Source organism: Chanodichthys erythropterus, chromosome 24 (assembly GCF_024489055.1).
Source record: "Chanodichthys erythropterus isolate Z2021 chromosome 24, ASM2448905v1, whole genome shotgun sequence".
Taxonomy (NCBI): domain Eukaryota; kingdom Metazoa; phylum Chordata; class Actinopteri; order Cypriniformes; family Xenocyprididae; genus Chanodichthys; species Chanodichthys erythropterus.
In genome coordinates, this window is record NC_090244.1 from 16,075,696 (window position 1) to 16,089,812 (window position 14,117).

The 14,117-nt window shown below is 33.9% G+C and overlaps 1 protein-coding gene across 1 annotated transcript in view; it reads right to left on the bottom strand.

The window, feature by feature from the left end:
• Positions 1-3,391: 3,391 nt before the first annotated feature.
• The window catches only part of dock4 (dedicator of cytokinesis 4), a 76,331-nt gene continuing 65,605 nt past the window's right edge, over positions 3,392-14,117 (bottom strand). Inside the window, exons 45-53 of the mRNA XM_067379305.1 lie at positions 11,699-11,782; positions 11,194-11,313; positions 10,668-10,795; positions 10,308-10,428; positions 8,231-8,312; positions 7,957-8,066; positions 6,222-6,294; positions 6,056-6,117; positions 3,392-4,020 (exon numbers count right to left, since the gene is read on the bottom strand). Coding sequence (XP_067235406.1) covers positions 3,616-4,020; positions 6,056-6,117; positions 6,222-6,294; positions 7,957-8,066; positions 8,231-8,312; positions 10,308-10,428; positions 10,668-10,795; positions 11,194-11,313; positions 11,699-11,782 — 1,185 coding nt within the window. The 3' untranslated portion in view covers positions 3,392-3,615. The remainder of the gene's footprint in view (positions 4,021-6,055; positions 6,118-6,221; positions 6,295-7,956; positions 8,067-8,230; positions 8,313-10,307; positions 10,429-10,667; positions 10,796-11,193; positions 11,314-11,698; positions 11,783-14,117) is intronic.

The window sequence follows — 14,117 nt, forward strand, 5'->3', positions numbered from 1 at the left end:
ACATGAACTGATTTAAATACGTTTTTAGTACATTTATGGATCTTGAGAGAGGAAATGACATTGCTGGCTATGCAGGCCTCACTGAGCCATCGGATTTCAACAAAAATATCTTAATTTGTGTTCCGAAGGTCTTACAGGTGTGGAACGACATGAGGGTGAGTAATAAATGACATTTTTTTCATTTTTGGGTGAACTAACCCTTTGTTTGTAAGGTTGCTTGCAGTCTTCCTGTTGGATCTATGTCAAGAAAAGCAATAATATATAAAAACTCACACTTTACATCAATCAACCTTTATTTGTTTGATGGTTAATATTCAACATTTACAAATAAAAACTTTAGTTGCAACATTCAAAGCTATGAACTGGTTACATTTTCATATAAACACCTTTTGTACAAAATCTGTAACACAGGCTATATGGAATACTTTCATCCCATTGTATGATATAAAGTACAACTTTACAAGTTCAAAAAATTGAACAGAAAGAGTATAATCCATAAAAAGGAGAGTGAAAGGAGAGAAAAGGAGAGGAGAAATACAAGCGCAACTAGAGTTGAAGTCCTACGACTTGACCATTGGCAATCCATCGAAATTACAAAACATGATTGCCTAAAATGAGCAACTCGAGTAACATGGGAGTATGAGAACATTGCCGCGAAGCCGTTAATAAAATAGTGTACAAATGAATCGGTGCCCATCTTTAAGTATTTTGTCATCATTCCAACGTTGGTTTGATTCTTCACGCTTCAGACGTTTTAGGTTGCCAAAAAATACTTTGTATCTATCTACAAAAAATGCACAGGGGACATTTTTGCTGTGAACAATTTTTATAAAATTCAGACCTTCAAATATCCATACGTGATCGATAAAGTAAACAGCCGAGATTCACGAAGGTTGCATTTACACAATCAAATTATCCATTATTTATTAAAAGAATTGTGGGCTTTCAAGCTGGCAGTGAAAAAGCTGTTTGTTACTATCAATTTTACGTCAGAATGTGGCAACTTTTCTCTTTTCTTTGAAATGTTTCATTGGTAAAATGTTTCCATGGTAAAAATTGCACATAAAATGATTTCTTTTTAATGATCTAAAGACATTTTTAATGGAAAAATATATAAAAGGTAAACCCAATATGAAAGAAAATCAATTCCACACAGCATTTCCTAAACTTTGTGTTTATCATCTATGAGCAAAAGTCCAAATAAGAGTCCAAATTGAATTTCTGACCTTAATGCGAAACGTTCTGTCAGATTTAACATTTAAAGGAGAAAGAAAAACAGATTTTGATCTACTCAATATTGTTCGGAAGTGACTGCGGCAACACAACCTGATTTGAGATCAGGCTGCTGGGAAAAGTCATCTCAGAACTAGATGATGTTAGTTTCTATCACTCTCTGCAAACTACATTGGTTATATTGCTTTGTACTGCTCATGCCCCATGCAGTCTTGATCTACGCCTCTGCACACGGTTTAAGAAGCACATTGTTGAGCACTAGCGGTCACGCTAACTTCAGTTAAGCTTTCCTAACTACTCTCACTGACAAAGAAGTTAATACTGTTTGCATCTTTGGCACAAAACTCGGAGACCACACAATTTCATCACATGGCACATTTAAACGGTCAGGCAGTTTCGGTAGATACGAGGCTACATTAGAAAAAAAACCAAACACTAAGAAATATGTAGCACCTTTTAGCCATTCCGGAAAGTACAAAGCGGTTAAAACGGGATGCAGGTCTAGCTGCACGCCTCGAAAAAAAAGAAGAAAAAAGACTGCCGTAGTGTGGAAAGAAAAGCTGTACAACACTGATTTTGTACTTCTATCAAAAATACCTTGCTAGCAATATGTTTCAGAGCACTCTAAATGGGATATGGACCTGCCAGATCTTCAGATTTTGCTGTAAATTACATGCCATTTCAAAGCGTACATAATCTCTTCATGGCTTTTCCAGTATGTTATCATTTCCAGCTGTAACTGCATATCAGAAGGACTATGCCGAGATGTCCAGTTCAGTTCATCGGTGAAGAAGGTTTCTGAGCTGCACTTCAGACTTCCACAAAATAGTCAATAAACCACCAAATATGCAGCTGTAAAATGAAATCTACTTAATATCAATGAATAAAAAAAAACATTCATCATGAGCGCATTCCGATTTACTTTCATTTTGATTTTTAGAATACAAATCGCTGAATTAAAAAACTAAAATGTAAAGAGGACTAAGAGTGAGATATAATAATAAATAAATCTTTAGTAAAAATGTCAATAAATCATGAAATGTGTGTATATGTCAATGAATACATTGAAGTCCAATGGATTTAGTTATGTAATAAAATTATTTAATTAATTTTCTTATTTATTGATACAATAAATGTACTTATTATTGGTAAATACAATTATATAACAACTATATATGTTGTTATACAATTTTATTTTAAATTACATTGATGTATTAACTACGGAAGAGGATTAGGGCCAAGCAATAATAAAAAATAAAACCATCTCGAGATTAAAGTTGTTAAATTTCGAGAAAAAAATCGTTAAATTTTGAGAAAAAAGTCAAGATAAAATGTTGAGAATAAAGTCATTAAATTACGAGAAAAAAGTCGTTAAATTACGAGAACAAATTCTGTAAATTATGAGAAAAATGTCATTAAATTTCGAGAAAAAAGTCGAGATAAAATGTTGAGAATAAAGTCATTAAATTATGAGAAAAAACTCATTACATTTCAAGAAAAAAAATCGAGATAAAATGTTGAGAATAAACTCGTTAAATTACGAGAAAAAAGTCGTTAAATTACGAGAACAAATTAGTTAAATTATGAGAAAAATGTCATTAAATTTCAAGAAAAGTCGAGATAAAATGTAGAGAATAAACTCATTAAATTATGAGAAAAAAGTTGTTAAATTACGAGAACAAATTCATTAAATTAAGACTAATTTAATTACAGTTAATTTAACGACTTTTTTCTCGTAATTTAATGAGTTTAATCTCAACATTTTATCTCGATTTTTCTTGAAATTTAACAAAATTTTTCTTGTAATTTTAACGAGTTTATTCTCTACATTTTATCTCGACTTTTTTCCCCTCGAAATTTAACGATTTTTTTCTCGTAATTTAATGAGTTTATTCACAACATTATATCTCGTCTTTTTTCTCGAAATTTAACGAGTTTATTCTCAACATTTTATCTCGACTTTTTTCTCGAAATTTAACAAGATTTTTCTCGAAATTTAACAACTTTAATCTCGAGATGGTTTTATTTTTTTATTATTGCTTGGCCCTAATCCTCTTCCGTACTTAACATTTATTTATTGACACTTATTTAAAAGATAATTTGTGTCATATAACATGTGTCAATAAATACCTTTTAAACTATTTTTTTTGCATTGGACTTTGATACATTTATTAACATATTTTTGAATGTATTGACATAGACTTATTTATTCATTGACAATCTTATTTTATAGATTTATTTATGAATATGCCACTCCCAATCCTTCACATAAATGCACCTTCTTGCATTTGAAAACATTCCCAATTATGATACACAACCTACAGTAATTTTACAGCAAACAACTGCAAAAAAAAGTCCCAGTTTCCAGTTACCGCAGACACACTACAGCTGAGAGACCTTCCTGGGGGTGGGCCGGTGGCGGGGTTCTGAATTAATTCGCTGTGTGCGGTTCAGTTGGGGTTTTGCGGTCAGGCTGGGGTTGTCAGTACTGGGCGGCACTGATAGACTGTGAGGCAGTGGCGTCGCTCGCCGGGGATTGTTCCGTTCATAGACGCTGTAGGGTGGAGGAGTCTTGCTGCCCCGGCGAATGGGCATGTCTGTGGGAATGGCAGGGGGCAGAGGAGGGTCGGGCGGCGGGAGGTCGATCCCACACGTTTCAGAGACGCTGCAACGGCTGAGGGATGAGATACCGCTGCTGTAGCTGCCGGAGCGGGCAGGGGAGTGAGATGCCAGACTCCCCATTGGCAAGCCATCGGTCGGAGAGGGCGTGAGGGGCGGCACCATTGACTGCAGAGCAAAAGCAAGCACAAAATTCATCAACTCTTTCACATGCAAGTTTAAAATATTCTAGCTAAGCCTCCGGCGTAAGTTTTTTAAGGCGGCTGTAATTTTAGAATGTCATCTTAATATTTTCATGTCAAACTTGTCATGTGACACACCACAGCCACAATAGAGTGCAACAGTTGGGTTCTGGAAGTAAAAACTCATTCATTTTGTCCATAAGAAAATTTTGAATGATAACTTATAAACCTTTAAAGACAGATCACTGTGAGCTACAAGGTTGTGAAAGGATTAGTTCGCTTCAGAATTAAAATTTCCTGATAATTTACTCTCCCCTGTGTCATCAAATGTCTTTCTTTTTCAGTCGAAAAGAAAGTAAGGTTTTTGATGCAAACATTCCAGGATTTTGCTCCATATAGTGGACTTCAATGGACCCCAAATGGTTGAATGTCAAAATTAGTTTCATTGCAGCTTCAAAACGTTCAACACGATCCCAGACGAGGAATAAGAGTCTTATCTAGAGAAACCATCGGTCATTTTTTAAAAAAAATTTAACCACAAATGCTCATCTTGAACTAGCTCTCTTCTTCTTCTCTATTAGAATTCCAGCAGTGTAGACACTGCTAAATGTATTACTGCCCTCCACAGGTCAAAGTTTGAACTAATTGTTATATACTTGCACAAGCATATTGTTTATGAGAATTTAGTTCAAACTTTGACTTTTGGGATTCTAATAGAGAAGAAGAAGAAGAGAGCTAGTTCAAGACGAGCATTTATGGATAAAACGTATATCATTTTAAAAAATGTTTTAGAAAATGACCGATCATTTCGCTTCTTCCTCGTCTGGGATCGTGTAGAGCTCTTTGAAGCTGCAGTGAAACTGTAATTTTGAACTTCAACCATTTGCAGTCCATTGAAGTCCACTATATGGAGAATAATCCTGGAATGTTTTCATCAAAAACCTTAATTTCTTTTTCGACTGAAGAAAGAAAGACATAAACATCTTGGATGACATGGGGGTGAGTTAATTATCAGGAAATTTGAATTTGAAAGTGAACTAATCCTTTAAGAAAGAAAGACATACATATCTTGGATGACATGGGGTGAGTAAATTATCAAGAAATTTTAATTCTGAAGTGAACTAATCCTTTAATCCATGGTATTTGCTTCTGCTGAAGCCGTCAGCCCACATTATGTCAGTTTATTTTTACAATATTCGTGTTGAACAGCAGAATTCCTTGTGAAAAACTACATTACCCATGATGCTATACAGAAAAGCAACCAATCAGTGAGTCAAAAAAGCAACATCTGCCAAAACAGCCTTCTCCCATGAAATTAGTTAATGCTGTTCGCAGTGCTTCATGGGATTGTAGTTCTTTCCCTCAACTAAAGTTAAGTACACAGTCTTGTACCTTTGTCTTGATTTTCAAAAACTTTTTTTTGCTTCAAATCAAAGTTTGCAGTGTTGTAATTCATCTCGTAGCTGATTGGCTTGGTTCATGACATTTAACTTTTTAACAAAGACTTTTTTAAAATCCCTATGGAAAAATGTCCCTATATAAAAAAAAAATTAAATACTTAAGATTTCTATTAAAATAAGATTGCTTATTTTACAGTACAACAGTTACAATACTGCAATATATTTCTTATTTAGTTTAATGTATTATTTGAAAATAATCACAGTAAAAATCACAATTATTATTATTGTTTTATACTCAATTAGTCAAAAACAGTGGGAATGTACCTTTGCAAACTCAAGTGGAGAGATATTTTTGTAAACTCTTTAACTTTAAGGTGTGAACACTATAATTAAAAAAAAAAGTAATTTTCCAGATTTTTTTATAATTTTTCAAAATCACCCCCCATTCTAGAATGATTAATTCTTTCCAAATATAGCTATTCAGGTCATCTGGTGAACGTTCCTGTATTTCATTATATCACAATATACAGTATATCACAGAAAAAAAAGGGGGTATGTAATGTAATTTTTTCCAGTATCGTGCAGCCCCATCATAGAGTGAATTAAGCAGAAAGGAATCACCTTCTGAGGGGAGCGGGCGGTTGGCATGGGAGACAGTGACCTCACGTTCTTGCACAGAGATCCTATTCAACACACACACACATGAACAAAAGAGCGTGTCATTGAGCTGTACATAACCGATTCAAGTGTAACGGGAGTTCTATCTCACAGCAGAAAGCTGAAATACCTGTCTCAGGTGTGGGGAGATTGGCTTCACACCGTAATGGTGAATCCACTGGTATTTGGAACGGAATCATCCTCTGCAAAAGATATAAATGATATAAATCTCAGTGAATCCACTACATCTTCTATACTCTTTCTCTCTGGATGTTTACTGAACACTGTGAGCTGGACTTTTAAAAGACAACATGAAAGAAAAATGGACTTTAATAATAAATGTAACAGATTCAACAGTGCACATTACTCTATTTATAAGATTTTTTAAAATTTAATAAATTTAAATTATTATTTATACTATTTAAAAAAAAGTCTAAATAAATTATATATAATAATATATGACAGAATATAGATTTATATTATTTTTACATTATATATTGCATATATTTTTTTATATTCTCTTAAAATTTGAAGTTTAAATTATTACTTAAACTAATTCTGAGAAATAAATTATATATAATATATGACATAATATAATAATATTTTTATATTATATAATGTATATAGTAATTATTAATTACTATTTTCAATATTTAATTCAATTTCATTTTTCGTATTTTCTTTACTACTGATATAATGTGAACAGAAAAAAAGTAATATATTTAATATATAATATATATATATATATATATTTAAAATTAAATTTTCAATATATGAGTCATGCAAATTTATACCATTAAAAAAATCAAGTCTAAATAAATTATATATAAATATATATGACAAAATATAGATTTATATTATTTTTACATTATATAATGCATGTAATAATTTTTAAATACTATTTTCAATAAATATTTTTTAATACTTAATATTTGTAGTTTAAATTAGTCAACTATTTACAAAAAAATCTAAATAAATTATGTATAATAATATTTTTATATTATATAATATATATAGTAATTATTAATTACTACTTTCAATATTTAATTAAATAAAATTTTTCTTAATTTTCTTTACTACTGATATAATGTGAACAGAAAAAGTAATATATTTAATACATTTTATATATATATATATATATATATATATATATATATATATATATATATATATATATATACAGTATATATATATATATATATATATATATATATATATATATAAATATACACACAGTATATGTATATATATAAAATTAAATTTTGAATATATGAGTCATGCAAATTTATACTATTAAAAAAAATCTAAAGTCTAAATAATTATATATAAATATATATGACAAAATATAGATTTATATTATTTTTACATTATATAATGCATATAATAATTTTTAAATACTATTTTCAATAATTTTTTTTAATACTTAATATTTGTAGTTTAACTATTTACAAAAAAATCTAAATAAATTATATATAATAATATATTTTTATATTATATAATGTATATAGTAATTATTAATTACTATTTTCAATATTTAATTCAATTTGATTATTCTTATTTTCTTTTCTAGTGATATAATGTGAACAGAAAAAGTAATACATAATATTAATATATAATATAACAATATAAAACGGTTGCTAGAATGCTCGGAGTGGTTACTTACAGACTCAAATCAAGAGGCCACCCTTAAGTTTTTAAAATATTATGGTCTTTAGATATGGCTTGGGTCCCTGTTTCAGTGTAAGTTTATGAGAATTTACAATAATAATCAAATCTTGATTGATAAAAATGAAGCCCTGCACTACATGATTTCCCACCGAATATTGTGTTTCGCTTGTAATTGTTAAATGTGTCTTTAAACTGACCTGTGTGGGGTCCAGCGGGCTGGGGAAAATGCCGCTGCAGAGTCTGTCCCGCGGAGAAAGGCAGGCATTCTCTCTGGAGTGCTTGTGCTTGTCAGACGGCAGTGGTGAAGCTAATGAAGAGGAATAAAGACACGTGGCGCGTGCGATGAAAAGATATGAAATAACAGAGGAAATGAGGCAATGCTACAAAATGATGCCAATTATGTTGAGAGGCATGGTAAGTACTGCTTGCTTTCGAGTGCCGGATTGCTTATAGTCTATTGAATTCACTCACCTCTATTGCTGGAGGGTGCAGAGCTGTTCACATTGTGTGAGCCAGAGTGATTTGAGCTGAGACTTGAGGTAGATGGACTGGGCTAGAAAAAAGATATACATAATGTGATTTAGTATTTTTGTTCAAGTAAATGAGCTAATTTAAATAATAAAAATGATCATATAAATATAAATTATTGATGTAAATAACATAAAGGTTATTACTATATAGCCATATTATCTATAAGTAATTGCACGATTGTAGTCAATCACGGACATGTCTGATGAGCGCGTGAACACAACGGCCAATCAGAGTGTTTACGAATCCGCTCAACAGTGCTCAAAGTGTCAGATTTTTAAAATTTCAGTACCGACTTGATATCGAAGTCTGTGTGTTAGTGATGGTGATTTTGACTTCAGTGCAGGTTACATTGTTACATAACCAAGACACAACCAAATTAACCAGCGTTGTCATAAGAAATAACCGTTGAAAGGATACTACGGCAAAGATATCATTTTCCTCAGCATATTATGAATGTGAGCTTGAATGAATGTTGTATCAGATGCAGGTAATCACGCTCGCTTATTCGATCTCTCTCTTCAAATACTCTACGTAACAATTTTAGTATATTGCTAATAGCATATAGTTTTATTTTACATTCAGGGTGATTGGGCCACTTTTTGCCATTGAGATGACTTAGTTGACATCTTGTGTAGTTCCACATACAAGAGTGATTTTTAAGACACCCCATTTTATTTACACAATTGTGCCCTCGAACTGTCACATAAACATGCGATTTCATAATCATGTGATAAGGCTCTATATACCTACGGCACTCAGCTGAATCACAGCCATGCTGATATAGAGTCATATCGCACTCCTACTGTACTTGTGTCACATTGCTCATATACACCGATCAGGCAATAACATTATGACCACCGTCCTAATACTGTGCTGCTCCCGCTTTTGCTGCCAAAACAGCCCTGACCCTTCGAGGCATGGACTCCGCTAGACCCCTGAAGGTGTGCTGTGGTATCTGCACCAAGATGTTAGCAGCAGATCCTTTAAGTCCTGTAAGTTACGAGGTGGAGCCTCCATGGATCGGACTTGTTTGTTCAGCACATCCCACAGATGCTCGATTGGATTGAGATCTGGGGAATTTGGAGGCCAAGTCAACACCTCAAACTCGTTGTTGTGCTCCTCAAACCATTCCTGAACCATTTTTGCTTTGTGGCAGGAGCATTATCCTGCTGAAAGAGGCCACAGCCACCAGGAAATACCATTTCTATGAAAGGGTGTACATGGTCTGCAACAATGCTTAGGTAGGCAGGACCCAAGGTTTCCCAGCAGGACATTGCCCAAAGCATCACACTGCCTCTGCCGGCTTACCTTCTTCCCATAGTGCATCCTGGTGCCATGTGTGCCCCAGGTAAGCAACGCAAACGCACCCGACCATCCACGCGATGTAAACGAAAACGTGATTCATCAGACCAGGCCACCTTCTTCCATTGCTCCGTGGTCCAGTTCTGATGCTCACATGTTGGTGCTTTCGGTGGTGGACAGGGGTCAGCATGGGCACCCTGACTGGTCTACGGCTATGCAGCTCCATACGCAACAAACTGCGATGCACTGTGTATTCTGACACCTTTCTATCAGAACCAGCATTAACTTCTTGAGCAATTTGAGCTACAGTAGCTCGCCTGTTGGACCGGACTAGCCTTCGTTCCCCACGTGCTTCAATGAGCCTTGGCCGCCCATGACCCTGTCGCAGGTTCACCACTGTTCCTTCCTTGGACCACTTTTGATAGATTCTGACCACTGCAGACTGGGAACACCCCACAAGAGCTGCAGTTTTGGAGATGCTCTCACCACAATTTGGCCCTTGTCAAAGTCGCTCAAATCCTTACGCTTGCCCATTTTTCCTGCTTCAATCATCAACTTTGAGGACAAAATGTTCACTTGCTGACTAATATATCTCACCCACTAACAGGTGCCGTGATGAAGAGATAATCAGTGTTATTCACTTCACCTGTCAGTGCTCATAATGTTATGCCTGATTATGTAATTTTAAAATTGTAATATCTATAATATAACTCACTTGCATGTTGAAGACCTCATCCGAGCTCTCTGATTGGCCGGTGATGTTGCTCACTTCGTTTGAGGCCTGTGATGACAGTGAGGATGAGGAGTATCGGTTGACGGCTGGATAGCTGAGGGGACTGAAAGTGAATTGAAAGACACAAGAGAAAGTCTCAGGATAAATTTAGCAAACGTGTGGGTGTGTTCCCGCTGCCAATCTGTCAACCCTTATGCAAAGCATTCCTAAATAGCATCTACTTGGCTGTGATCTGAATTGAGTTTCAAACTTTTACAAAACTTTTTATCTCCAACCTTAACGCATTTTATATCCACAGAAGAACCCTACAAAGTCTCAACATGCAGTTAAGATGACACAAACCTGCGTCTCGCCACGATTCGGCCTCCCTCTGGGCTGATGGCATTAGGTACGGGGGTCCTGCATGTGCGCGGACTGCCATTGGCAAAATGCAGTGGACTAACTCGCACATAAGCGGGAAACTCTTGTGGCTGGATGACAAAATATAAACTGTTTTAGCACTTGGTTCATTGGTTGAAAATTAATACCACAATTTCATAAAGGTGAAGTGTGTAATTACAGCACCAAATTAACTTTTCAAACAGGCTTCTCAAAACACTCCCTCCATCTGCTATTGGTCAGAAAAACTCAATAGCTCCGCCCCAAATTCATGCTATTGGTTGAGCCAGTGTTGCTATGTCAGACTGGTCGGGATTTTCAAACAAACATAAAAATGTTTTGAAAACACTGTGGAGACACTTTTCAGGGAAATCAAGCTACAAATGTCTTACTTACAGTTGCATATTAAGCTAGGTTATGCATTTTAGAAAGAAAAAAATAAAGACCTGTGAATATGTATCTATAAGCACATGTGTAAAAGTAAACATACTTGTATTCCCAGACTGGAGCGCATTACATGAAATTGGTCAACAAGTTTTTTATGTAACGGCCTCATATCCTGTGGGACGAACTTCTCATGGACAGCTAAACCAAATTCCAGAATATGGGCCTGTAAACAAGTCAGAGATAACATATTAAATATTTACATATGCTATATAAAAAAAGAAAAATGTACTCTTTGTATGAATGCTGGTTTTATATGGTTTAAAAAAAATAAAATTATACATAATTTTCATGAGTTTAATGAGTTTAAAAATGTAATGTGGAATAACCATTGAGTAAAAAGTAAAATATTATTAAAAATTTTGTTCTGTTTCTATGTAAAATATATCTTCAAAATAAAAGTCCTTTTTTTTTTTTTTTTTTACAAATATAATGAATTGTTATTACATAAACATTATGTTTTTGATAAGTTTTATGTATGTATGAATTGAATTTTTAATATATCTTTTTTGAATAAATTAGCAGACAAAAAAAAACGTTTGGTTTTGTACCTGTTCAAACATCAGTTCCCTTAGACGAGTAATTTTCTCTCCGTCCTCTGGATGATTTGCGATGTAATCTTTCGCAAAGAATGCCTGAAAGAGAAAGTAGAGATGCGTCCATCATTTGTATTCAGTCTCTTTTTTTATGAAAAGAAGAGTTAATAATTAAACCCACACATTGAAATTCACTGCATGTCTCACAGCCATTTCTCTGCTGTAAACTAACCTGCACTCCTACTCATTTCTCAGAAACCATTACACAACATTACAATAACGCTGAGAATGTTTCTACGGCTCTTGTTTAATCTATCATGCTAATTGTCATGTGTGAGTGACATTTTGATCCAGCTTTCATAGAACTGCAGCCCTGTGCTCTGTGGTAAACTCATCATCTGGGCAGTGAGGTGCATGCTGGGATTCAGGAGGACCCCTGCAGTTAGCTCTTCCTTTTTTTTAATAGACTTAGTTGAAGCTCACGCTCACAAAAGGCTAGTGCTCAATATGCTGTTGCTTGGCAACTGTCAGAGATACATGCAGCAAACAGTCCTATGAAGTGTGAGGATGTGGAGTAGTCATTAAGCATCCACTGAATGCTCTTTTGAGGGTTTTGCTGAAAACAACAGCTAAAACTGGTCTTTCATCTTGCTAAAAGGAATAAGGTGAAACTGGAGTCATTACACTCAGACCATTAAATCACTTCACAGACAATTCATGTTGTCAAGACCATGAGACAACAACAAAGTCAAGACATTCTGGACTACAATAGTTCAAATATTTCAAATATTTCTGCCTCATGTCATAAAACGCCATATTATATATTTTTTTATATATATTTATATATATTTTTGTATATATATATATATATATATATGTATATATATATATATATATGTATATATATATATTTTTTTTTTTTTTTTTTTTTTTTTTCTTGACATGACATTGATCATAAAACGCCATAAATATATATATATTTTTGACATGACATTGAAATCTAGAGGATTTCTGTCAATGTAAAAACAGTTTTCTCAAATATATTTCCTTTTTGTGTTATTTTTTCTGTAATAGTAATTGAACACAAAATGTATTCAATCAGTATTAGGGAGTAAATAAGTAACATTGCAACATAAACAATAATATTGCTACTAACTTTAATTAATCAGTCACCTATTAACTTTGATTAAAAAGACTTATTTTAGTGGGGAGAGAAAATTACATATTCCTATATTTTACAGTAGTTATAGTATTATACAATAATTTCAGGAATTTATGCAATATAATATTTAATTAAATGTTCATCAGTTTGTTTCCAACTATAAATTATAAGATATTGTAAACACTGCTCTTTTTGCAAAAATAAAATACAATTAAGGTTCAATGTAGCTACTTCTTTTTATTAGCAGCTTATAATGTCGCCAACTTATTTTTTCCATTTCTGTAGTTGAACCAAGCAGGTTTTCAGGTTTTCACAACAAAACCCTCCCAATTGCTACTAACTAGCTCAATTGCATTTCTCCCCATGTAAAAATCGCGTTCCGGCGGTAAAATCCGTGTTTTTGGCAGGGTTCCCCTGGTAAAAATTGCATTACAGAGGCTAAATATAATGTTATTTGGGGTCGCTTTAACCCACGGATATGAAAAACAACCCGCGGCAACAGTGATAAAATAGCCTAATTCCGCGGGAAAACCCAACACTGCACAGGAGTCATAAAAAGCCAAAGCTTCTTGATTGCCCCCAAGTGGCTGGATGCAGTATAGGTCATAAACCCCGTCCTCTCCATGTAATGTAATGGGACGTGAGACAACGTAAACAATCAAATTACATTTCAAATATTTTTTTTCCAAAGATGGTTTCTGTCATTCGTGTTTTTTTCACGCTGATGAAAGTTCAAGTTTTCATTCTTTAAATAAGTTTGGTTTTAGTTAATTATTTGTTTTTAGTTAATTTAAAGCTTCACTAAAGCACCAGATTTGAGCCTTAACTTTCATTTCTACATTTCCAGAACTGTTTATTTCACACTGACATTTTGAGTTGTTCTGCAGTAAACCGTATTAACCAATTCTGCGGGAGTGCGGGCGGGACTTTGATATCGCGGATCTACTTCGCATTCACTACTGCGCAGACTCGAGACTCAAGATGTCAGAGCCATATTGGGATACTGGGGACTTCACTTACTACAATGGAAGAGAATGAAGGTGCGTCGTCCATCTTTTTTTTTACAGTCTATGTGTTGAACTATGTTGAAACTCTAGCTTGTCAAGTTAGTTATATCCGTACTATTATACAATCATTTTATAAAATAAAACTATACAATATATATTAAGTTCATTTAAATGTTCCAAAGGGTAGCATTAGGGGCTTTCGCACCAGGTAGTTCTAGGAACTAGCCACCAGGATAGTTCCCCAAGAACTAATTACTCCCCTGGG